General features: G+C 42.1%; 1 protein-coding gene across 1 annotated transcript in view; it reads right to left on the reverse strand.

The window, feature by feature from the left end:
* SNX9 (sorting nexin 9) overlaps positions 1–24,130 on the reverse strand; it is a 270,467-nt gene that overhangs the window by 64,503 nt on the left and 181,834 nt on the right. Inside the window, exon 10 of the mRNA XM_073671526.1 lies at positions 15,260–15,390. Within this exon, the coding sequence (XP_073527627.1) occupies positions 15,260–15,390 (131 nt within the window). The remainder of the gene's footprint in view (positions 1–15,259; positions 15,391–24,130) is intronic.

The raw sequence follows: 24,130 nt of genomic DNA on the forward strand, positions 1-24,130 counted from the left end.
TATTTGCTGTGGGCCATCAGGTATGTCCCTCTGTTGTAGTATGCGTATCCAGAGTATACTTTAACCTTTTAGGCTTACTTCTGTCTGGCTGTTGTGATGCCATTTCCCTGGTGATGAATTGAAAGTGCATGAAGTTATCATGCAAGACCTTTATTTTAACCAAAATGCTTTTGAATATAGGAATGGTCATTTAATTAAAGATAACTGACTGCCAAAAGTTTTGCATATACTATTTATTGATCACAGCATAGAGAGTAATTCATTGTTTACAATGCCATAACTTAGTATTTTGTAGGATAACCTCTTGCTTTAATTACTGCACCACACTGAACGGGCATTGAAGCCACTAGGGTATTCAAGACATCTTGAGGGTTCTTGCTCCATTCCATTTGCAAATCTGCAAAAATTCATCTTTATTGCTATGGGTACGGGCCCCAACTCGTCACCCTAAGCCATCCCAAAGGTGCTCTATAGGGTTTAAATCAGGCGGTTGGCTTGGCCATTACAACAGGCGAACACTTTGCTAACCAATTTGTGACTAAATTGAATGTTTGCTTAGGAACATTGTCTTGCTGGAATTTCCATCCCCTGCCTACTTTGGTTTTACCATGTGGCAGCATTGCATTCCCCAGTATATCCTTGTACATGGTAGCACTCATATTTCCATCAAATCTATACAGGGTGCCAGTGGCAGATGCAGAAAAGCAGCCCCAAACCATGACATTGCCACCACCATGTTTCACTCTATGTGTTTGGTACCTCATTACATTTTCCAATTGGGCGGTATATTTAGTGCTTGCCATCACTACCAAACAGATTGAACTTGGATTCAACCACAATCCCTTAGACCAATCTGTATCTTTCCATTGGCTGCGTTCTTTGGCAAACTCAAGTCAGACCTTCCAGATCTTTGCAGAGATGAAAGGCTTCTTGACTGGTACTTGTGCATTCAACCCTACAGCTCTTAGCCATCGCACCACTGTTTGGCGACTCACCTTGACCCCATATTCTTCATTCATTTCATGCAAAATCTATACAGCACTTTTAAGGACATCAGACATGACTTTTTCTTAATAACATGATCAACTCTGGAGGAAGTTTTCTGTGGTTGTCCAGTTCTAGGTTTGTCAGCTGTTCCATAACCTTCTTTTTCTTTCTTTAATATACGTGATACTTGACTCTGAGAACTGTTTTCTAGGGTTTTTTTGCCTTTTTTTTTTACGATATTAGCTGAAGGAGTTTACTAGTGTGACAGCTTTATAGGTTGGGTCATACCAAATATGTGTACTTTTTTTGATTTTTTTTTCTCCATAAATATATTGATTTATGGGTACAATATATATATATATATATATATATATATATATATATACTTATTATTATTTTATGATATTTAAATTTTTCTTTTTTACTTAGTCCCTCTATGGGACTTTCACTTTTTGCAGTCTGATCGCCGTTATAACGCATCGCAATGCACGAGCATTGTAATGCTTTATAAACTGTCAGTTCTGCACTGACACACAAGCTTATAAAACCATGCTGTGAGCATGGTCTAAGCAGCTTGCTAGCTTGGTGACCTTGATGTCGTCACCATGGCATCGATCGGGCCCTCGCGATTACGTTGCGGGGTCGCTGATCGGAGGGGAGAGCGAGCCCCCTCCCTCTGCCTTCTAAATGCTGCGATTGATATCGATCGCAGCATTTAGGGGGTTTAACTGCCAGGAGCAGTAACCAGATAGTGAATTACATATACGGGTTGGAGGTCACTTGGAAAATAGTGCTCACAAAATAAAAGGTTTTCACATATCCTTTAATAAGATGTACTGTATAGTAGACGGGCTACGACACTAAACTTTAGAAAGGCAAATGTCCAACAGCTGAGAGATTATCTTCATACCCAATGTCCTTTAAAATAAAAATACACAAAGCAAATGGGACACTTTTATAAATATCCTGCATTAGATCTGTGCCCATTATATGCCATATGGGAATACACAAGCTAGCAATTGGAGGAAATCACTATAAATGTCAAAAAGAAAACATTTGGATAATTAGAGCAAGAGGGTAGTGATACGACATTTAATAATTATAGAAAAAAAAAGTAAAATGTGTAAAAAGCAAATCAATGCAGCAAACAATGAGATATTCTTCAACTACAAAACATTAGTAAACTCAAAAATGATACATATTGTTGACCCCCTCAAAAATAGTCTAGGTGAAATGATGAAAGAGGATGAGGGAAAGGTCAATTTACTGAGTGCCTTTTCTACAGTATTTACACATGAACATTTTATGACAAATGACATTATTGGTAACATCGTAAATTCTCCACTAAATGTCACCTGCAGCAGGAAGTATGTCACCTCATAACCACTAAAGTAGACAAATTACCGGGCCCGGATGGCATGCACTCCCGAGTACTGCAGGAACTAAGTACCATTAATAGAGAGGCTGTTCGTTTTAATACTCCCAGATTCTAAAAAATAACAGGGTCTCTACCGTCGGACTAGCGCATAGCAAATGTGGTGCCAATATTTAAAATGGGGACAAAATCTGACCCGGGAAATTATAGACAGGTAAGTTTAACCTCTACTTTTGGCAAAATCTTTGCGTGTTTTCTAAGATATGCTATCCTGGAGTATCTAAGAATTAACTCATGCATCAATATGACATTACAGTGGCTCAGTGGTTAACACTGCAGCCTTGCAGCACTGAGGTCATGTGTTGAAATCCCACCAAGGACGACATCTGCAAGGAGTTTGCATGTTCTCCATGCTTGTGTGGGTTTCCTCCGGTTTCCTCCCACACTCCAAAGACATACTGATAGGGAATTTAAATTGTAATACCCAATGGGGTCATTACCAATAATGTCTGTACTGTAATGCACTGTGGAATTAGTGTAAAATAAATAAATGAATAAACTTGGGTTTATGATGGATTGATTTTGTCAAATTAATCTGATAAGAGGCAAGTTCCAAACTGAACCAGGGTAACACAGTGCATATAGTCTTTCTGGATTTTTGAAAGATTTTTGACATAGTGCCACATAAAGACAGAATATAAAATAAGAGAAATGGGACTAGGGGAAATTCTGAATAACTGAGTTGACAACCAGCTCAGGGATAAGAAAAAGAGGTGGTTATTAACCCTTTCGCGCCAGAGCCTGTTTTCACCTTCGTGACTGGGCCAATTTTTACAATTCTGACCAGTCGCTGTATGAGGTAATAACTCTGGAACGTTTCAACAAATCCCAGTAATTCTGAGACTGTTTTTCGTGACATACTGAACTTCATTTTAGTGGTAACATTTGTTCGATATGACTACCATTTATTACTGGAAATTTTGGATATTTTGTGAAAAATTAGCAATTTTCAAACTTTCATTTTTTATTCACAGGAACTAAAGCATTGTGGAAGGAATTTTCCCACAAAAATGTTACTTTAGCCCTAAATTTTGCATTCTCACAAGGGTAACAGGAGAAAATACACCACAAAATTTGTTGCGCAATTTCTCCTGAGTATGCAGATACCACATATGTGGTGAAAAACTAAATTTGGACGCACGGCAGGGCTCGGAAGGGAAGTTGCATCATTTGACTTTTAGAATGCATAATTAGCTAGAATCGATTGCGGACGCCATGTCGCATTTGGAGAGCCACTGATGTCCCTAAACAGTGGAAACCCCACACAAGTGACCCCATTTTGGAAACTAGACCCCTCAAGAAATTTATCTAGATGTGTGGTTAGCACCTTGAACCCCCAGGGGATTCAAACATTTTTTAGAATGTTGAGCTCTATTTCATTTTTTTTCACTTCCTCTTTGATGACGCTTTGTTTGAGAATCCCCAGTGCAAGCTGGTTTACTCAAATGAGTTGTCATCAGGGGGGCAGAGGCTTTGGTCACTGGCACAGCCTCTGCCCCCACCTTGAAACGAAGTGTCATCAGTGACCCCCATTTCAGGGGCTGGCCTAGTCCTTTCTCTACGGACCATGCATCGCTTGTCAATTCTGACAGACGCTCAGTAGATTCCTGTCACTGCGCTGTGTTCTGCTCAGTGCACAGTGACAATACTCTCTTGCCAGCTCTGATCAGAAGTGACGATCCGGCAATGAAGCACACAGTCAGTGCACATTTTAAGTAAAGAACAAGCAAGTGACGTCAGGTAAGAAATTTGCAGGCCTCCAGTCTAACCGTCAGGTACCACTGACCTGAACGCTGGACCGGAGTACCACAAATCGATCTGCTCATCTCTAGTTATATCCTTTCTATGTAGTAGACTTGGATACATTTAAAAATGTGGTGCAAATTGTGTTTAAGGCACATGTTGCATTTTTGATGCGTATTTTACAGAATAAATTTGGCACGGAAAATATGCAGTGTTTTGCTACCCCAGCAAAGTGAATGCACATGTCACTTATTTTATCCTAGCAGATTTGCAGAAGATTCAAATTTGCAGCATGTCAATTCTTGTAGCGACTTTCACATACTATTGAGTGGGGAAAAATACATAAGAAAAATACATTTCAAAACTGAGGCAAAACCACGTGTAGTTTACACAGCGTTTTCCCTGTCAACACATTAGGATTTGCAGCAGAATTTTCTGCTGCTAATCCTGAACGTGTGCACATAACCTAAAAGTATATTCACACATTAAGTATTTGCTGCAGACATTTTAGCACCAAAAACGTGTCCATTGTCAGGAAAAACGCTGAATAAAATACACACTTTTTTTGGCGCAAATTTTTTATGCATTTTTTCCCCACTCAATGGAATGGCTGAAAAACACTGAAAGACTGGACATGCTGCAGTTATGAAACTACTTGAAAATCATCTATAAACAAAAACAGCGTGTGCATAAAAATTCAGAAATCTCATCCACTTTGCTGATACTGTAAAACGCTACGGTTTTGTGCAGAAAAAATGTGGGGAAAACACAGCACAAACGTAAAGTGTGCACATACAGTACAGACCAAAAGTTTGGACACACCTCATTTAAAGATTTTTCTGTATTTTCATAACTATGAAAATTGTACATTCACACTGAAGGCATCAAAACTATGAATTAACACATGTGGAATTATATACTTAACAAAAAAGTGTGAAACAACTGAAAATATGTCTTATATTCTAGGTTCTTCAAAGTGGCCACCTTTTGCTTTGATGACTGCTTTGCACACTCTTGGCATTCTCTTGATGAGCTTCAAGAGGTAGTCACCGGAAATGGTTTTCACTTCACAGGTGTGCCCTGTCAGGTTTAATAAGTGGGATTTCTTGCCTTATAAATGGGGTTGGGACCATCAGTTGTGTTGTGCAGAAGTCTGGTGGATACACAGCTGATAGTCCTACTGAATAGACTGTTAGAATTTGTATTATGGCAAGAAAAAAGCAGCAAAGTAAAGAAAAACGAGTGGCCATCATTACTTTAAGAAATGAAGGTCAGTCAGTGCGAAAAATTGGAAAAACTTTGAAAGTGTCCCCAAGTGCAGTTGCAAAGACCATCAAGAGCTACAAAGAAACTGGCTCACATGAGGACGGCCCCAGGAAAGGAAGACCAAGAGTCACCTCTGCTTCTGAGGATAAGTTTATCCGAGTCACCAGCCTCAGAAATTGCAGGTTAACAGCAGCTCAAATTAGAGACCAGTGTAGCGTCGGCGTCCCTGCCCTCTGCTAGGCAGGGACGCTGTTCCCCTCACCTCTCCGCTCTGAGCCCGGCATCCTCCTCCCGCTCTGCTGGCAGCGCGCGCTCCTTCCCGGCCACGGTGCTTAGGGCGCGCGCTCCCCCCCTCTTAAAGGGGCCGCGCGCGCCGTCCTAAGGAGTCCCCGGCCAATGGCCGGAGGACTTCACCATATACAAGGCACCTCCTCCAAAATGGAGGTGCTCGAGCAATGTTGTTGCACTGTTCACTACTCTGCTTCAGCCCTCAGGTCCAGTTTCCAGTTACCTGCCAGTTACCTGCCAGTTTCCTGCCAGTTTGCTGTCTGATTCCTGCCTGTTATCCGCTTACCTGCTTGCTAGCCTGAGGTCCGACGGTCTGCCTTCCGACATCTGTCAGTCTGTCTATGGACCAGCTTGCCCGCTCACCTGGGAGCGCTCACCTGCTACCTGTCTACTAGCCTACCTGGAGGCTCCGCCGTCACGTGCTGTGACCACCTGCCAGTCCAGAGACTCTTGCCCGCTCACCTGGGAGCGCTCATCTGCTACCTGCCTGTTAGCCTACCTGGAGGCTCCGCCGTCACGTGCTGTGACCACCTGCCAGTCCAGAGACTCTTGCCCGCTCACCTGGGAGAGCTCATCTGCTACCTGCCTGTTAGCCTACCTGGAGGCTCCGCCCTCACATGCTGTGACCACTTGCTTATCCAGAGACTCTCGCCTGCTCACCTGGGAGCACACATCTGCCATCTGCCTGCTAGCCTACCTGGAGGCTCAGCCGTCACAGGTCGTACCTACCCTTTACCCAGAGACTGTCCCGGTCACTTGCTGTGACCTCCTGCCCGTTCACCCAGAGACTGCCCCGGTCACTTGCTGTGACCTCCTGCCCGTTTACCCAGAGACTGTCCCAGTCACTTGCCGTGACCTCCTGCCCGTTTACCCAGAGACTGTCCCGGTCACCTGCTGTGACTACCTGCCTGTCTTCCCTGGTCGCCACCCGCTTCCTTACAAGGACCGCCCCCTTGTATAAGTTGCTCAGAGGTTCCGCCTCCCAGACCCGTTACAACCAGGTCAATGCCACACCGAGTTCTAGCAGCAGACATCTCTACGACAACTGTTAAGAGGAGACTTTGTGCAGCAGGCCTTCATGGCAAAATAGCTGCTAGGAAACCACTGCTAAGGACAGGCAACAAGCAGAAGAGACTTGTTTGGGCTAAAGAACACAAGGAATGGACATTAGACCAGTGGAAATCTGTGCTTTGGTCTGAGGAGTCCAAATTTGAGATCTTTGGTTCCAACCACCGTGTCTTTGTGCGACGCAGAAAAGGTGAACGGATGGACTCTACATGCCTGGTTCCCACCGTGAAGCATGGAGGAAGAGGTGTGATGGTGTGGGGGTGCTTTGCTGGTGACACTGTTGGGGATTTATTCAAAATTGAAAGCATACTGAACCAGCATGGCTACCACAGCTTCTTGCAGCGGCATGCTATTCCATCCGGTTTGCGTTTAGTTGGACCATCATTTATTTTTCAACAGGACAATGACCCCAAACACACCTCCAGGCTGTGTAAGGGCTATTTGACCAAGAAGGAGAGTGATAGGGTGCTACGCCAGATGACCTCGCCTCCACAGTCACCAGACCTGAACCCAATCGAGATGGTTTGGGGTGAGCTGGACCGCAGAGTGAAGGCAAAAGAGCCAACAAGTGCTAAGCATCTCTGGGAACTCCTTCAAGATTGTTGGAAGACCATTTACGGTGACTACCTCTTGAAGCTCATCAAGAGAATGCCAAGTGTCCAAAGCAGTCATCAAAGCAAAAGGTGGCTACTTTGAAGAACCTAGAATATAAGACATATTTTCAGTTGTTTCACACTTTTTTGTTAAGTATATAATTCCACATGTGTTAATTCATAGTTTTGATGCCTTCAGTGTGAATGTACAATTTTCATAGTCATGAAAATACAGAAAAATCTTTAAATGAGAAGGTGTGTCCAAACTTTTGGTCTGTACTGTTCCTTAAGGTGGTTGTCCTTGTAACAATCTAAGCATCAGGAATCAATACTGGAGATATCCGTCTCTGTGTGTCAACCGTGTGCCGCATTAGAATCACACGTTCCGGTGCCTGGGAATCAGCGGTAAAGTTAGCGCTGTTCCCAAGTGCCGGGTGCTAGAGGCAAGTCTCTTCATTGTCCCTGCCGGCGCTACGATCAGCGTGAGCAAGGAACAATGTTGAGAGTAGTATTCTGCCCTCGCTGTCTCCAAGTGTAAAATAAGAATAAAATAAAAAACTAATTATACTCACCTTTACACCTAATTCCCCGAAGCCATTGTCCCCAGTAAACAAACAAAGTAAAAAAGAACATTATCGCTCACCTGTCAGAAGATGAAATAATCCAATGTCCCATGCCGTAATCCAGTTGTTCGACATGCCTTCATCAGCATGTAGGGTGGCTTGAGGCGACCGCAGACACTGAGGAGCAGGGTAGAATGACTCGATGCTGAGAGAGGGCCCCTGACCTTCGCTGAGCTCACTTAACCGGATCCTGTCACTCATTGAGCTCATCCCAGTTCAGGAATCTTCCATCGGGGGTTCTGTCTGAATCAGATATTTCAGAGATTCACACGGAAACCCCGCCGTTAGCACTCAGCGCAGAGTGCCGGATAAATGTGAACCGAGTCTTACTGTGTTCTTTGAAAGGCAGAATGAACAACAGCAGGGGAAAAAATGGTTTCATTTATTTTTAACGCCGTTCCTCATGCAGTAAAAGTATTAGACTATTCTTCGGGTCAATACGATAACAGTGATACCATATTGAAATAGTTTTTTTTTTTTTTATGTTTAGCTGCTATCACACACTAAAAGACGCTATATATATATTTATAGTACAGACCAAAAGTTTGGACACACCTTCTCATTTAAAGATTTTTCATGACTCTGAAAATTGTACATTCACACTGAAGGCATCAAAACTATGACATAACACATGTGGAATTATATACTTAACAAAAAAGTGTGAAACAACTGAAAATATGTCTTATATTCTAGGTTCTTCAAAGTAGCCACCTTTTGCTTTGATGACTGCTTTGCACACTCTTGGCATTCTCTTGATGAGCTTCAAGAGGTCGTCACTGGAAATGGTCTTACAACAATCTTGAAGGCGTTCCCAGAGATGCTTAGCACTTGTTGGCTCTTTTGCCTTCACTCTGCGGTCCAGCTCACCCCAAACCATCTCGATTGGGTTCAGGTCTGGTGACTGTGGAGGCCAGGTTATCTGGCATAGCACCCCATCACCCTCCTTCTTGGTCAAATAGCCCTTACACATCCTGGAGGTGTGTTTTGGGTCATTTTCCTGTTGAAAAATAAATGATGGTCCAACTAAACGCAAACCGGATGGAATAGCATGCCGCTGCAAGATGCTGTGGTAGCCATGCTGGTTCAGTATGCCTTCAATTTTGAATAAATCCCCAAGTGTCACCAGCAAAGCATCCCCACACCATCACACCTCCTCCTCCATGCTTCACGGTGGGAACCAGGCATGTAGAGTCCATCCGCTCACCTTTCCTGCATCGCACAAAGACACGGTGGTTGAAACCAAAGATCTCAAATTTGGACTCATCAGACCAAAGCACAGATTTCCACTGGTCTAATGTCCATTCCTTGTGTTCTTTAGCCCAAACAAGTCTCTTCTGCTTGTTGCCTGTCCTTAGCAGTGGTTTCCTAGCAGCTATTTTACCATGAAGGCCTGCTGCACAAAGTCTCCTTTTAACAGTTGTTGAAGAGATGTGTCTGCTGCTAGAACTCTGTGTGGCATTGACCTGGTCTCTAATCTGACCTGCTGTTAACCTGCGATTTCTGAGGCTGGTGACTCGGATAAACTTATCCTCAGAAGCAAAGGTGACTCTTGGTCTTCCTTTCCTGGGGCCGTCCTCATGTGAGCCAGTTTCTTTGTAGCGTTTGATGGTTTTTGTAACTGCACTTGGGGACACTTTCAAAGTTTTCCCAATTTTTCGCACTGACTGATCTTCATTTCTTAAAGTAATGATGGCCACTCGTTTTTCTTTACTTAGAATTTGTATTAAGGCAAGAAAAAAGCAGCTAACAGTCTATTCAGTAGGACTATCAGCTGCGTATCCACCAGACTTCTGCACAACACAACTGATGGTCCCAACCCCATTTATAAAGCAAGAAATCCCACTTATTAAACCTGACAGGGCACACCTGTGAAGTGAAAACCATTTCCGGTGACTACCTCTTGAAGCTCATGAAGAGAATACCAAGAGTGTGCAAAGCAGTCACCAAAGCAAAAGGTGGCTACTTTGAAGAACCTAGAATATAAGACATATTTTCAGTTGTTTCACACTTTTTTGTTAAGTATATAATTCCACATGTGATAATTCATAGTTTTGATGCCTTCAGTGTGAATGTACAATTTTCATAGTCATGAAAATACAGAAAAATCTTTAAATGAGAAGGTGTGTCCAATCTTTTGGTCTGTACTATATATATATATAAAAATAAAAGTGTTTGCATCGTCATATTTTGAGAGTTATAATTTTTCCATATTTCTGCCGACAGTCATGTTAGGGCTTGTTTTTTTGCTTTTTGCAGGGTGAGTGGACGTTTCTATTGGTACCATTTTCGGTCACAAAATTCTTTAATCACTTTCTATTCTGATTTTTGGGAGGCAGAACAAAACAAAAGAAAAAACAGCAATTCAGGATTTGTTTTTTGCGTTTTTTTTTTTTTAGTTTTTTTTAATGCTGTTCATCGTGTGGCAAAAATTGATAATGCAGCTTTATTCTTCAGGTCAGTACAATTACAGCGATAGCACATTTATATCTTTTTTTATGTTTTGGGGCTTTTACACAAAAACTATTTTATAGAAGAAAACTATTATTTTTGCATCGCTATATTCTGAGAGCTATAATTTTTTTTTATTTTCGGCTGATTGAGCTCTGTAGCGGACTGTTTTTTGAGTAACAAGATGACGTTTCAGCAGTACCATATTTATTTACATTAGTCTTTTTTAACGCGTTTTATTGAACTTTTTCCAGTGTCATTATAAAAATGCATTTTTTTTGCCACATTTTTTTTACGGTGCTCATTGAAAGGGTTAACTAGTGACAGTTTCATAGATCAGGTCGTTCCGGACGCAGAGATACCAAATATGTGGATTTTTTTTTCTTTTTACAAAAAAATACTTTTATTGGTATAATAGTTTTTTTATTTTGTAATTTAATAATTTTTTTTAATTAGTTTTAAAAACATTTTTAATTTTTTTTTCCCCTTTTTTACTTATTCCCTGTAAGGGACTTCAACTTTTAAATGTCTGATTACTGGTCTAATGCATTGCAATACACATGTATTGCAATGCATGAGAACTGAGTCTAAATGGCCGTCGTACCTGGCAGACCCAGAGGTCATCATGTGACCTCTGGCTGCCATGACAACGCTCGGATCCCCTCATGATCAGATCACAGGGGCGCCGGAGAGGTAAGAGACAGTGCGCTTTCCCTCAACTGCGGCAGCTGTAAGATAGCAAAGGGTTAACATCATCAGGACCTGATCCAATCAGGTCCCGATGAGGTTTCCTGTCAGAGCTATCGCTCTGCACGGCAACTGCAGCTTTTGCCGGACCCTGGTGGTCTTGAGCGCTGCGAGACCGCCAACCGTATACAAACGTCGGAGCTGCAGAGAGCCCAGCAAGCGCCAACATTTATCCACAATGGGAGATCGAAGTGGTTAAAGTGAAGGTGCCGTGATTTTTATTTTTGTATATAATCAATTATTTTTAATACAAAATGAAATGCACTGGATTAATATTTTTTTATTTATTTTTGCCATTTTCATTTGCTGCTAAGTGTCTGAGCACAACACTTACACACCTCAAATACTTCAGCACCTGTACATAGGAGATATGGTCGGTGTGAGTACATATCTCCTTCACTATGGCTGCCTAAACCTGTGACCTGGGCAGCCCCCTGGGCTGTCCAACTCACAGCTGTGGGAGGAGATGGTAAACATTTTTGAAGCCCCCAGCTATGCTGCAAGCTACACTTTCCCCCTGTCATCGCTCACAGTGTTCAGTGTGACTGGCGACAGTAAGTGCAGAGATGCCGCAAATGCTTAGCGGAGATCAGGGATGAGGTGAGTATTGGTGTCAAGTGAGGGGTGTTCAGCAGCCTGACTTTAGTAGTATAATACCGTGTATCTAAGGCCCATCATGTGTGATACAGACTGCAGAAATGCGCATCCAATCCCAGCTCATGATATACTCTGCCTATCGAATTCCAGCATGTGATACCCTCTGCATATCCAATCCCAGCATGTGATACACACTACACCACTGCTCTCATAGAAGTGGACAGATGGACAGAGTGGGGGAGGGGGTCACACATTACACCACTGCTCCCATAAAAGTGGATGAAGCTGAGCGGAGGGGGGGGCACACATACCACTTCTCCCATAAAAGTGGATGAAGCTGAGCGGAGGGCGGGGGCACACATTATACCACTTCTCCCATAGAAATGGATGAAAAGGGGGAGGGGGGGCACACATTATACCACTTCTCTCATAAACGTGGATGAAGCTGAGCGGAGGGGGGGGGGGCACACATTATACCACTTCTCCCATAGAAATGGACGAAAAAGGGGGGGGGGGGGGTGTCACAGTTTACACCATTGCTTCCATAGAAGTGGACAGAGCAGGGTCACGCATTACACTACTGACCCTATAGATGTGAATGGAGAGGAGGATAAGTTAATATTACAGAGGCTGGAGGCTTGATCACAGAAATGGAAATTGAATTTTAATGTAGATAAACGTAAGGTTACGAATTAGGGCAGAGTAAATGAAATGTAAAATTATGTACTAAATTTGAAAACACTTTGGTAAAATTGTCACTGAAAAAGCACTTGTGCATATGGGTGGATGGCAAACTCAACTTTAGTGACCAATGCTAGGCAGCTGCAACCAAGGCAAATAAAATAATGGGATGCATTAAAAGAGGCATAGATGCTCATGAGGAGTAGATAATTTTACTTCTATACAAGTCACTAGTGTGACCGCACTTAGAATACTGTGTACAGTTCTGGTCTCCGGTGTATAAGAAAGACAAAGCTGAACTAGAGCGGATGCAGAGAAGAGCGACCAAGGTTATTAGAGGACTGGGGGGTCTGCAATACCAAGACAGGTTATTACACTTGGGGTTATTTACGGTGGAAAAACGAAGGCTTAGGGGTGATCTTATTACTATGTACAAATTTATGAAGGGACAGTTCAGAGATCTTTCTAATGGTGGTTTTACACCTAGACCTGCAATGATACAGGGGGGCATCCTCTACGTCTAAAGGAAAGAAAATTCAATCATAATCACAGAAGGCGATTCTTTACTGTAAGAGCAGCGAGACCATCTCTCTGTCACATGATGTTGTAATGGTTAATTCACTACAAAAGTTTAAGGAGTCTCTATCTCTCTCGGAGGAAGTCCGTGTTCGGCATTCAGGTCCTAACAGCGGCTGTCCAGTACGAATGCTGAACATTTCTGTTTGGGCTTGCCCAGCTCTATATAGAAGTATTTTTTAACACTTCTCTTGAATGCTTAAGTGATGCCACCTAGATGGCATGGTCAACTGCACAGAGAACATTTATGTTGTAGTAGTGCTCCCTGCTGTACCCTATCACAGCTGTTGTGCAGTAGAGTAGCAGCATGATCACAAGACTTTGCAATGCTACTGGGCAGAATACGTAAAGCAGTCAACTATAAGCTTTTAAAAAAGCAACTAATAGCTAAAAGTCTACCACTGTTTTTGTTCAGCGGTAGGCAAGAGGTTAAAGGATAGTTTACATGGTCTTTTCTTTGAGGACTTCAGTATTAACACTTCTATTACTTGCAAATATCATCATAACCATACAAAGCAAAGGTAACATATTCCTATTGGGCTTAATACAAGAAAAAAAAAAATTCCTGGATGAATGTTAAAATCCAGGAATAGGGAAGCTTACATTTTTTAAATAACCAGAAAATGTTTTTAACAAATGAATTTTTGACCCTATGAATTCAATTTCTTAAAAGTGTAATCAACGCGCAATTCTTAAAAATCCTAATTGCAACAAATCTCTTTCCCCTTACCCTGAGCTGGGGGACACAAGAACTATGGGTTATATGCTACCACCTGAAAGCTGACACTAACAATACATCTTTAAAAAAAAAAAAAAAAAGAAGCTGATTCTTCCCAACAGCCTACACCTAACCAGCCGACACCCAGAAATTTAGTTATTCCAAAAGCATTGGGAAGAGCAAAACCAAGACCCCCTAACAATGCTGTGTCCTCTAATGAATGCTAAGAGATATAGATTTTACGGTGAGTACCAAAAATACTAATTTCTTGGCCACTTCATTGGGGACACAGAAATGAAGGAACATCCTAAAGTGGTTCCTGGGGTGGGAAAACAAATACCAGTACTGCAGCAAAAAGAACAGCAATCTCTCAGTTTACTACCAGAGCAACTACAGCCTGCAGTACCCTTCTGCTAAGACAGATCCACAGACGCAAAGATGTGGACTAAAGACTAAGTAGCGACCCTATGAAAGAGAAGAACAGACCCCTGTAGGAGTGTGACCAAGGAGGTTTCTACCAGATAGGGGAAGTGAACCGTGCCCTGGCAAGGGTGCCCTAGCTTAGCGCGATATTCCGCATTGGAAGACCAAAACCAGTTAACAATGGTAGCCCTAGAGCAAGAGCATAAAGGGATGACCAACAAGGCATCAGAACGAATCAGTAAGAGAGACAGGTAGAGCAGCACTGCTCTGACTATAACAGATTGTGTAAGAACCTCTCAGAGATGAGAGGCGATGTGCCTAAAGGAAGAGCAATCTCCTCATTAAGGTGAAAAGCAGAAACACTTTAGGGAAAAAGGAGGGTGCTGAATAAAAGACCACTCTGTCCCGGAGAAGTAAAGAGACAGGCGGGATCTGCCACTTGGCACCATCGGCGCTTTGCCTAGTGGAAGAGATCGCTAAGGAGAGAAAAAAAAACTTGCCAGAAAGTTGAAATGGAAGGACATCTCTGATCAGCATGAAAGGAGAGGACTGAAGGGTATCCAAGACTAGATTGAGGTCCCCAAGACCCTGGGGGCTAGCACAGTGGCTGGCCCTGATTACACCCTGCCCAGACCGGTAGTTCTTACCTATGGCCTACCAGTCAGGTTCCACTGGACACAACGGACCTACTAAAGACTTGGTTGAGAAGAGTAGGCCGCATCAGGACACAGGAAGACTGAATAGCTGGGTGTTTGGTGGCCAGATGTAGGCTTTTGGGGAGGAGTTAGCATCTTTTCTAAGATGTATTCTTAATGCCATCCTCTAGGTGGCAGCATATCATCCATGGTTCCTGTGTCCGGCAACATAGTGTCCAAAAAACTTCATGAACTAAAAATATTCTGAAGAACTACTTTAGCCATTCCATATCATGTTTACATCCTGGTCATAAGTAAAGAACAGATGATAACTATAAATCTTAATGGATTAACCTATTAAAAACAATGCATCTAAGCAAGCTAAGAAATGCTACTATAAGACAACCCAACCATGTAAGCAGTATACATACCTTCTCATCTCGGAAAGCAAGAAACTGCTGGAAAACATCACTCTCTGATACAACCGGATGTCGACACATGCGAGACATCCAAGCCTGTAACCTCTCCATACGCATCTTAATAAATTCTTCTTCAAAACGACCTAACACATAAAATAAATATAATTAAGCATAATTCACACAGAGGCTTTCATGTATTTATACTGTGGGAAATAAATTGACAAACTAAATTTCTTTCATAGAAGATCATGAAAAAAAGAGATTATTTTTATACATTTAGTGCAAAAGAAAAATCAATAGAAAATATTCTTATTGGTTGCAATTATCTAATATGATATTAATCTAGCCTAACTGGATGACAGGAACTAAAAAGCGCTTCAATCAGATGTGTACTGTCAGTTCAACACGATTAGTGTTAAGAGAAATATGACGAAATCCTGTCATCCACCTCAATAAATGACCTGTTCAGGTGTAACAGGAAAACAAAACAAAAACAAAACAAAAAAAAAAAAGCACACTCCCTGTATAATACATGTATATGAATACAACTGATCCTGTTCACATTGTTAGTATTGAAGTGTAACCCAGGCTCCGGTTTCTATGAGAAATGTGAACAAGGAAATCCTCACTAATACGTTATCTTGCAGACAACATGCACGAGATTTCTAAACAATCTCTGCTATATACAGTGGTGTGAAACAGTGTTTGCCCCTTCTTGATTTCTTATTCTTTTGCACACTTAAATGTTTCAGATCACAAAACAAATTTAAATATTAGACAAAGATAACACAAGTAAATAAAAAATGCAGTTTTTAAATGAAGGTCTTTATTATTAAGGGAAAAAGAAATCCAAACCTACAGGGTCCTGTGTTTATAAGTAATTGCCCCCTAAACCTACTAACTGGATGGCCCACCCTTAGCAGGAACTGCAATCAAGCGTTTGTGATAACTGGCAATGAGCCTTTTACAATGCTCTTGGGTTCTGTAGCAGGACAATGATCCAAAACACACCAGCAAGTCCACCTCTGAATGACTTAAGAAAAACAAAATTAAGACGTTGGACTGGCCTTGTCAAAGTTCTGACCTTAATCTGAATGAGATGCTGTGGCATGACCTTAAAAAGGCGGTTCATGCTTGGAAACCCTTCAAGGTGGCTGAATTACAATTTTGCAAAGATAAATGGGCCAAAATTCCTCCACAGCGTTGTAAAAGACTAATTGTCCGTTATCACAGACGCTTGATTGAAGTTGCTGCTAAGGGTGGCCCAACCAGTTAGTAGTGTGGTAACGCGACTTGCTCGGCTCTCCAGAGGCAGACACGGCACACGGTTCGGGTAAACTTCCTGAAGGTTTATTGTGTGGCAAAAACTCCTACAGAATCCCATAAAAATAAAGAGTTCAGCTCGGTGTTAACGGGAAAAACAAAAGATAAAGTATAACAGAGTCCTTAAACAAACGATGCTCTGCACGCTCCAGGTAGCACACTGAAGTCTCAGCAACACCAGTCCTCCGGTGTTGCACTCTGGCTTCACCCAACACAGCCTGGAGACTTCACTCTCCAGACCACACACTCCAGAGAAAAAAAAATAGCAACTGAGCATTTAAAACTTTCTCAGCCACACCCTGAGGGGAGATCGTGTGAACGGCTTCCCACCCTCTTTGCCATTCACAAAAAAACACACCCTTTTAGTGAGTTAACCCCCAGCATATAACATGCTGGCAGAAATTTTGTAGGTTTCAGTTCACACGGGCTAGCAACCTGGGTGACACATACCTCCCCTCGTATCCCTTAAGTTTGATATTTTATTACTGTTAAAAAAATGATGTTTTTTCAGTTTCTCTTGCAGCCATACTTCATACTTTCACTGTTGCTAAAAGTAAAATATCTCCTGTGACTGGAGTTCTTTTCTAGTGTGATCTTTCTTAGTCATCTGGCATAAACGCGAAAGGAAAAATATTATCCTGAGCCAGACATAATGTAGAAAACACATGCTGGGCAATCAAATTATATTGACTTTATGCAACTTGTGGCTCATCCTATTCCATTCCCAGCATGGCCTGTTAGCTGGGGTTTTCTATAAGTTGTGCCCCCCCAATATTCAGTGTGAGTACAAGCTCAAAGAGTTTCTATTCATATCACTAAGTTTTCTAAGGCTCATCTTATCTATCATCATTCAAAGGAACCTCCACTTATTACAGGGCGAAAACCTGCTGTGGTGCACGGCTTTTAATTGTGCAATTGTAGAATTCCTTCTGGTCACAAGGTGAGCTTCTGTACGATCAAGTGACCAGGACAGAGACTGGTGAACACAAAAATAAGAATTAACAGAAGAAAAACATTTATGCAAAAGTGATGAGTTTTCAACTATATATAGAGAGAAACATCCAGGAAAGGGATTTCCTTGTGTTAAGATTACATTGTAACATCCTTGTATTGTGACCAAGTTTTCAAGTTATGTAAATCTGTGCAAGAATAAAGCCTTGAAAAAGGAAATTAACATGTTTATGTGAATAAAATCCATGCTAAAAATAAACTTTCTACAACAAATGTGTATAAACCAAAAAACATTTGTGAAATGCAACAGAGGAGCACTAGAAAGTATGAGAAGGTCTGCAGACTGACAAGGAATAGAAGCGCACATACAGTGGCTTGCGGAAGTATTCACCCCTCCCCACAATGGCTTTTTACCTATTTTGTTACATTACAATCAGTAATTAAATATTTTTGTAGTCAGATATGTGTGTGATGTATCAGCACTAAAATATTCTAAGTTGGTGAAGTAAAGTAAGAGAAATATAGGCATAAATTAAATTTATAGGATCAAACAACTAAAAATTTGTATGTGCATATGTATTCACTCCTTTTGCTATAAAGCCGGTAAAAAATTCTGGTGCAAGCAATTACCTTCATAAGTCACATGCTTAGTGAAAGGAAGTCCACCTGTGTGCACTCTAAGGGTCACACGGTCTGTCAGTGTATACACACACCTTTTCTGAAAGGCCACAGAGGCTGCAACACCATTAAGGAATAGCACCACTAACCAAACACCATGAAGACCAAGGAGATCTCCAAACAAGTCAGGGACAAAGTTGTTGAGAAGTCAAAGTCAGGTTTGGGTTATAAAAAATATCCCAATATCTGGTGATCCCCTGGAGCACCATGAAGTCCATTATCATCAAGTGGAAAGAACATAGTACTATAACAAACCAGCCAAGAGAGGGCCGCCCACGAAAACGCTCAACTCGGGCAAGGAGGGAATTAATCAGAGAGCCAGCACAGAGACCAAAGGTAACCCTGAAGGAGCTGTAGAGAGTTCCCAAGCAGAGACTGGAGTATCTGTCCATATGACCACAATAAGCCATACAACCAATAGAGATGGCCTTTATGGCAAAGTAGGCAGAAAAAAGCCTTTACTTACACACACACAAACAGTAAGGCTCCTTTTGAGGTTGTCAAAAGACATGTGGGAGACTCCCCAAACGTATGGAGGAAGGGTGCTGTGGTCAGATGAGAACAAAATTGAATTTTTTGGCCACCAAGGTAAACGCTTTGTCTTGCGCCAAACCAAGACAGCTCATCACCCTAAGAACACAATCCCCACAGTGAAACATGGTGGTGGCAGCACCATGCTGTAGGGATGTTTTTCTGCAGCAGGAACATGGAAAATGGTCCGAGTCAAGGAGAAGATGAATGGTGAAAAATACAGGGATATTCTTGAGCAAAACCTGTTTCAGTCTGTCAGTGATTTGAGACTGGGACGGAGGTTCACCTTCCAACAAGACAATGACCCAAAGCATACTGCTAAAGCAACACTCGAGTGGTGTTCTGTGGCAAATGCCTGGTGTTCTGTGGCAAATGCCAAGAGTCCTGCACGGTGTTGGGCTGTGAGCACAACCCCCATCTGTGGACGTCGGGCCCTCATACCACCCTCATGGAGTCGGTTTCTAACCGTTTGTGCAGACACATGCACATTTGTGGCCTGCTGGAGGTCATTTTGCAGGGCTCTGGCAGTGCTCCTCCTGTTCCTCCTTGCACAAAGGCGGAGGTAGTGGTCCTGCTGCTGGATTGTTGCCCTCCTACGGCCCCCTCCACGTCTCCTGGTGTACTGGCCTGTCTCCTGGTAGCGCCTTCAGCCTCTGGACACTACGCTGACAGACACAGCAAACCTTCTTGCCACAGCTCGCATTAATGTGCCATCCTGGATGAGCTGCACTACCTGAGCAACTTCTATGGGTTGTAGAGTCCGCCTCATGCTACCACGAGTGTGAAAGCACAACCAACATTCAAAAGTGGCCAAAACATCAGCCAGAAAGCATTGGTACTGAGATGTGGTCCCCACCTGCAGAACCACTCCTTTATTGAGGGTGTCTTGATAATTTCCAATAAATTCCATCTATTGTCTATTCCATTTTCACAACAGCATGTGAAATTGATTGTCAATCAGTGTTGCTTCCTAAGTGGACAGTTTGATGTCACAGCAGTTTGATTTACTTGGGAGTTATATTCTGTTGTTTAAGTGTTCCCTTTATTTTTTTGAGCAGTGTATTTTGGAGTGGCCTAGCCAAAGCCCAGACCTTAATCCAACTGAGAATGTGTGGTCAAACTTTAAGATTGCTGTTCACCAGAGGAAACCATCTAACTTGAAGGAGCTGGAGCAGTTCTGTCTTGAGAACATTGAGGAATTCCAGTGGCAAGATGTGGAAAGCTCAGAGACTTATCCAAAACGACTTGCAGCAGTAATTGCTGTAGAAAGAGGCTCTACAATAGTACTGCCTTTAGGGGGGTGAATAGTTATGCGAACTTAAGTCTTCAGTTGTTTTGTTCCATTTGTTGTTTTCTTCACAATAAAAAGAAAACCAAATGTCCACAGTTGTAGGCATGTTTTTACATGGACTGATGCAAACCCTCAAAAAAAAAAAAAGTGAAATTTCAGGTTGTGATGTAGCAAAACACGAAAAATGCCAGGCGAGGTGAATACTTTCGCAAGATACTGGTCAGTATAGGTGATACCTTCACAGAAATACTTTCTATGAAGACTACACAATTCACATATCACATACATTACACCTTTCTAACATATTAGTACTTTAGCTCTCGTTAAAAGTAGAGCTGACTTTCACAGAAATTTCACACTCAGCACCATAAGTGCAATGGAATAGCAAACTAGAAGAGAAGCCCACACCAAATGTTGACAAGTAGCACTAAATTTAATGTTTAGGCTGCGTGCAAACGATGCGTTTCCGCTGCGGAATCTCCGCAGCGAAAATGCATCAAAAACGCATGGTAATCCGCACCCCATGGTCCCCAATGGCATTCCGCAATGTCAATGCACATTCTGCGGATTTTTCCGCAGTGTTACTGCAGCGCTCATAAATCCGCAGCATGTGCATTAATTTTGCGGAAGCGCAGCAGAAGCGCCGCCATTGACTTGTATTGAGACGCATAGAATCCGTGTCTGTACATTTGTACAAGCGCATAACATGCGTCTCAATGTGCGGATGGTACCCAGTTCTGGAGGAGAGGAGACTCTCATCCAGACCTGGGTACCATTGTACCTGTAACAAAAAGAATAAAATAAAAAATAAAGTTTATATTCACCTTCTCGCGGGCCGGCCGGCAGCGCTTATCTTCCAGGACCGGAGATGACGTTGTGGTCATGTGACCGCAGGCTGTCTCGCGAGATGCCGGCAAGCCAAGTCGAAACCAGGAAGGAGCGCTGCAGCACACGCCGGGGCATCGGTGGGGGAGTATAGCTTTATTTTTTTTATTTTTACGGTCATACTGTATAAATCCATGCCGTTTGCATGGATTTATACAGTGTGACCTAGTTGTCAAGCACTTTCCAAGTGATGCTATCGCCTGGAAAGTGCTTGTCAGTCCGCATGCGGAAACACATGCGTTAACGCATGTGGATACGCATGTGAATCCACATGTATTCTGCAGGAAAAACGCATGCACAATCTGCATGTACAATCTGCATGTACAATCTGCATGCGTTTTTTCTGCCAGGAAGATGCAGAAATGCTGCAGAAATTTTCTGCTTCATTTCTGCATCGTGGGCACATAGCCTTATGCTGAGAAAACTCTCCTGATGCAAATAACACTTTTAGATCCCTATATAAAAGATTTAGGCCAAAAGAGTGTCCTTTTGTCCTCCATCTGGAAGATATGAGTCTACATATTGTTTATTCAACTGTAAAGGAAAAGCACAGCAGACTTCACTTTAATATACAGAGGGCCACCACAAAAAGTACACAATGTCTTTTTCTAATGCAGACTAAAGCCACTGCATCTATTAAGATGCATACCTCTACACGACCAACAATAGGTGCAAATACAATATGCACTGAATCCAACACATATCTATCACATCAGTAGGTTTTTAAGAGTGCAACCTCCAAGCTACAGTGCAATTACAATCAAAAAAATTGTCATATTTACAGTGGTGTGAAAAAGTATTTTCATAAGGGTAACAGGAGAAATTGCACCATACCCCATATGTGGGGAAAAACCTCTGTTTGGGCGCACGGCAGCGTTTGGAAGGGAAGGAGTGCTATTTGACTTTTTAAATGTAAACATTGCTTGAATAATTAGCGGACGCCATGTTGCGTTTGGAGAGCCCCTGATGTGCCTCAACAGTGGAAACCCCCTACAAGTGACACCATTTTGGAAACTAGACCCCTCAGGGAACATATTTAGATGTGTAGTGAACACCTTGAACCCCCATGTGCTTCACAGAAGTTTATAACAAAGCTGTGAAAATAAAAAATCTGTTTTTTTCCACAAAAATGATCTTTTAGTTCCAAATTTTTTATTTTCACAAGGGAAAAAGGAGAAAATAGACCCTTTAATCAAGAGGTTGTAGTGAACATTTTGAACCCAGAGGTACGACACAGAATTTGATAACATTAATTCATTATATTGAATAAGTTGTCATTAATCTTGAGCGCAAGTGCTTGCTACTTGAGTTTGCATAGGGTACTCAGGTATACACTATGTATCGTAGATGCTCGAGTTTCCACCCCGCATGTTTCATAGTAATTAGACACCCCCCAAAAAAACATGCGGGGATTGCTCATGCATAACAGGGAATCCCCGCAAGTTTTTTTTTGGCCACGAAGCATATGGGGCGGAGACTTTAGCATGTCACTCGAACACACGCGATGCTCGGTGCATACCCGAGCACCCTATGCAAACTCAAGTAGCGAGCACTTGCGCTCAACACTACTCGCCATGTCGTCATTTTTTAAAAAAGAATAAAAATCCCAACCCTAGCACAACCCTAAACCAGAGTCAGCGGGTCGCAGAGATGCAATGTGAGGCTGGGGATGACAAATACTGCGCAAGTGCCCCATACCTACGTCAGCACTAGCCAGGAGCACGGACAATTCAAATGCGTGGGCAGCGCCAACTACGACTAAAAGAGAGGATCACACCCCTGTGACTGAATGAGCAGGTAGGATATACCTATCTAAAGTGGGTTTTACTCATTATATTAAAGCTGATTTTAATGAAAAAAGCGTGTTAGTGATGCACATTGCATCACTAACAACGCAATGGAGGCAGTTTAGATAGTAGATAGGACATGACAGGTTCCCTTTAACTAAGATTTGTGAAGAATCAAATATGAAATGACCAGAAACCCATTGTCCCTCAGTGCTGTCATATTCCAGAACTGCAACCTCACTGGAGCACCCAGAAGTACAAGGTGTTCAGTGCTCAGAGATATGACTAAGGTGAGGGAGGCTGAAAAAGACACTGAAGTTGAAAAGTTAAGACTGAGCCAAGAAATATCTGCAAACAGGTTTTGTAAATGTTTTTGGAATGGTGAGATGAGAGTGACTCTTGAAGGACCACATGGACGGGGCCTGTAACTGGATCAGTAACGGGCATAGACCTCCACTTTGACTCAGGAGCTAGGAAGGTGGAGGTGAGGTTCTGGTATGGGTTTTAATAATTAAAGATGAGCCAGATAAACCTGTTCAAGCAAAAGATAGATTCAAAATCAACTCACAAACCTACTGCCAGGTTTTAAAAGACACTTTCTTCAAGCAGTGATACAGGAGAAAAAGTCTGCAAGAAAACCATGATTTTTAAAGCTCCATCACAAGCATTGAAATACTCCACTGCTTGGCTAGCAAGTAAAAGTTTAAAGATAAAAGAACAACAACACAGCCCTCTTTCTCACCTGACCTAAAACCTGTTGAGAACTTGTGGACCCTTGTTAAGTGGGAGATTTACAGTGAAGGAAAACAGTACACCTCTTTGAACAGTGTCTGGAAAGCTGTGGTTGGTGTTACCCAAAAAGTTTGAAACGGACAGACTCCATGGATGGAAGGATTATGACTATAATTGGTATTTTGGCCACTGGTATTTTATTTTCAAATGTCAGAAATGTATTGTGTACATTTTGAGTTGTTTGGTTATTCCCACAGTAATAGGTGAAAAACAATTGAGATGGGAAAATTTAAACTTTTTCATTTAGTTGCATAGTAATTCTGCATACATATTCTCCTTAAAAAAAGACAAAAGCTCACTTAGTTTTGTAAATATTCATGTCTCTTAATCTTTTTGACTGATAACAGCACTCTAACTGCTTAATATTAAAATTAATCAAAAATACAATTGACCTAATAACTCTGCACACAGTGTTCATGGTCCCACTTTATATTTTAGCAGAATGAGTGCAAGTCAGCTCACCCTGTTTGAGACCGTATGCACGGATCCACGGAGTCACGTAGAGGAATAATCAGCAGGAGAGGAAAATCCAGCAAGACGATCTCCAATAAAAGCAATGTTGATTAATTCATTTAAAATATTCCATATCGCCAAATAGATGCGGTTTTAAGTCGCAACCATCACAAGCATGGGAGAACAGTTCAG

Source organism: Phyllobates terribilis, unplaced genomic scaffold (genome assembly GCF_046119375.1).
Source record: "Phyllobates terribilis strain yellow unplaced genomic scaffold, ASM4611937v1 Scaffold_3__8_contigs__length_932513732, whole genome shotgun sequence".
Lineage (NCBI taxonomy): Eukaryota > Metazoa > Chordata > Amphibia > Anura > Dendrobatidae > Phyllobates > Phyllobates terribilis.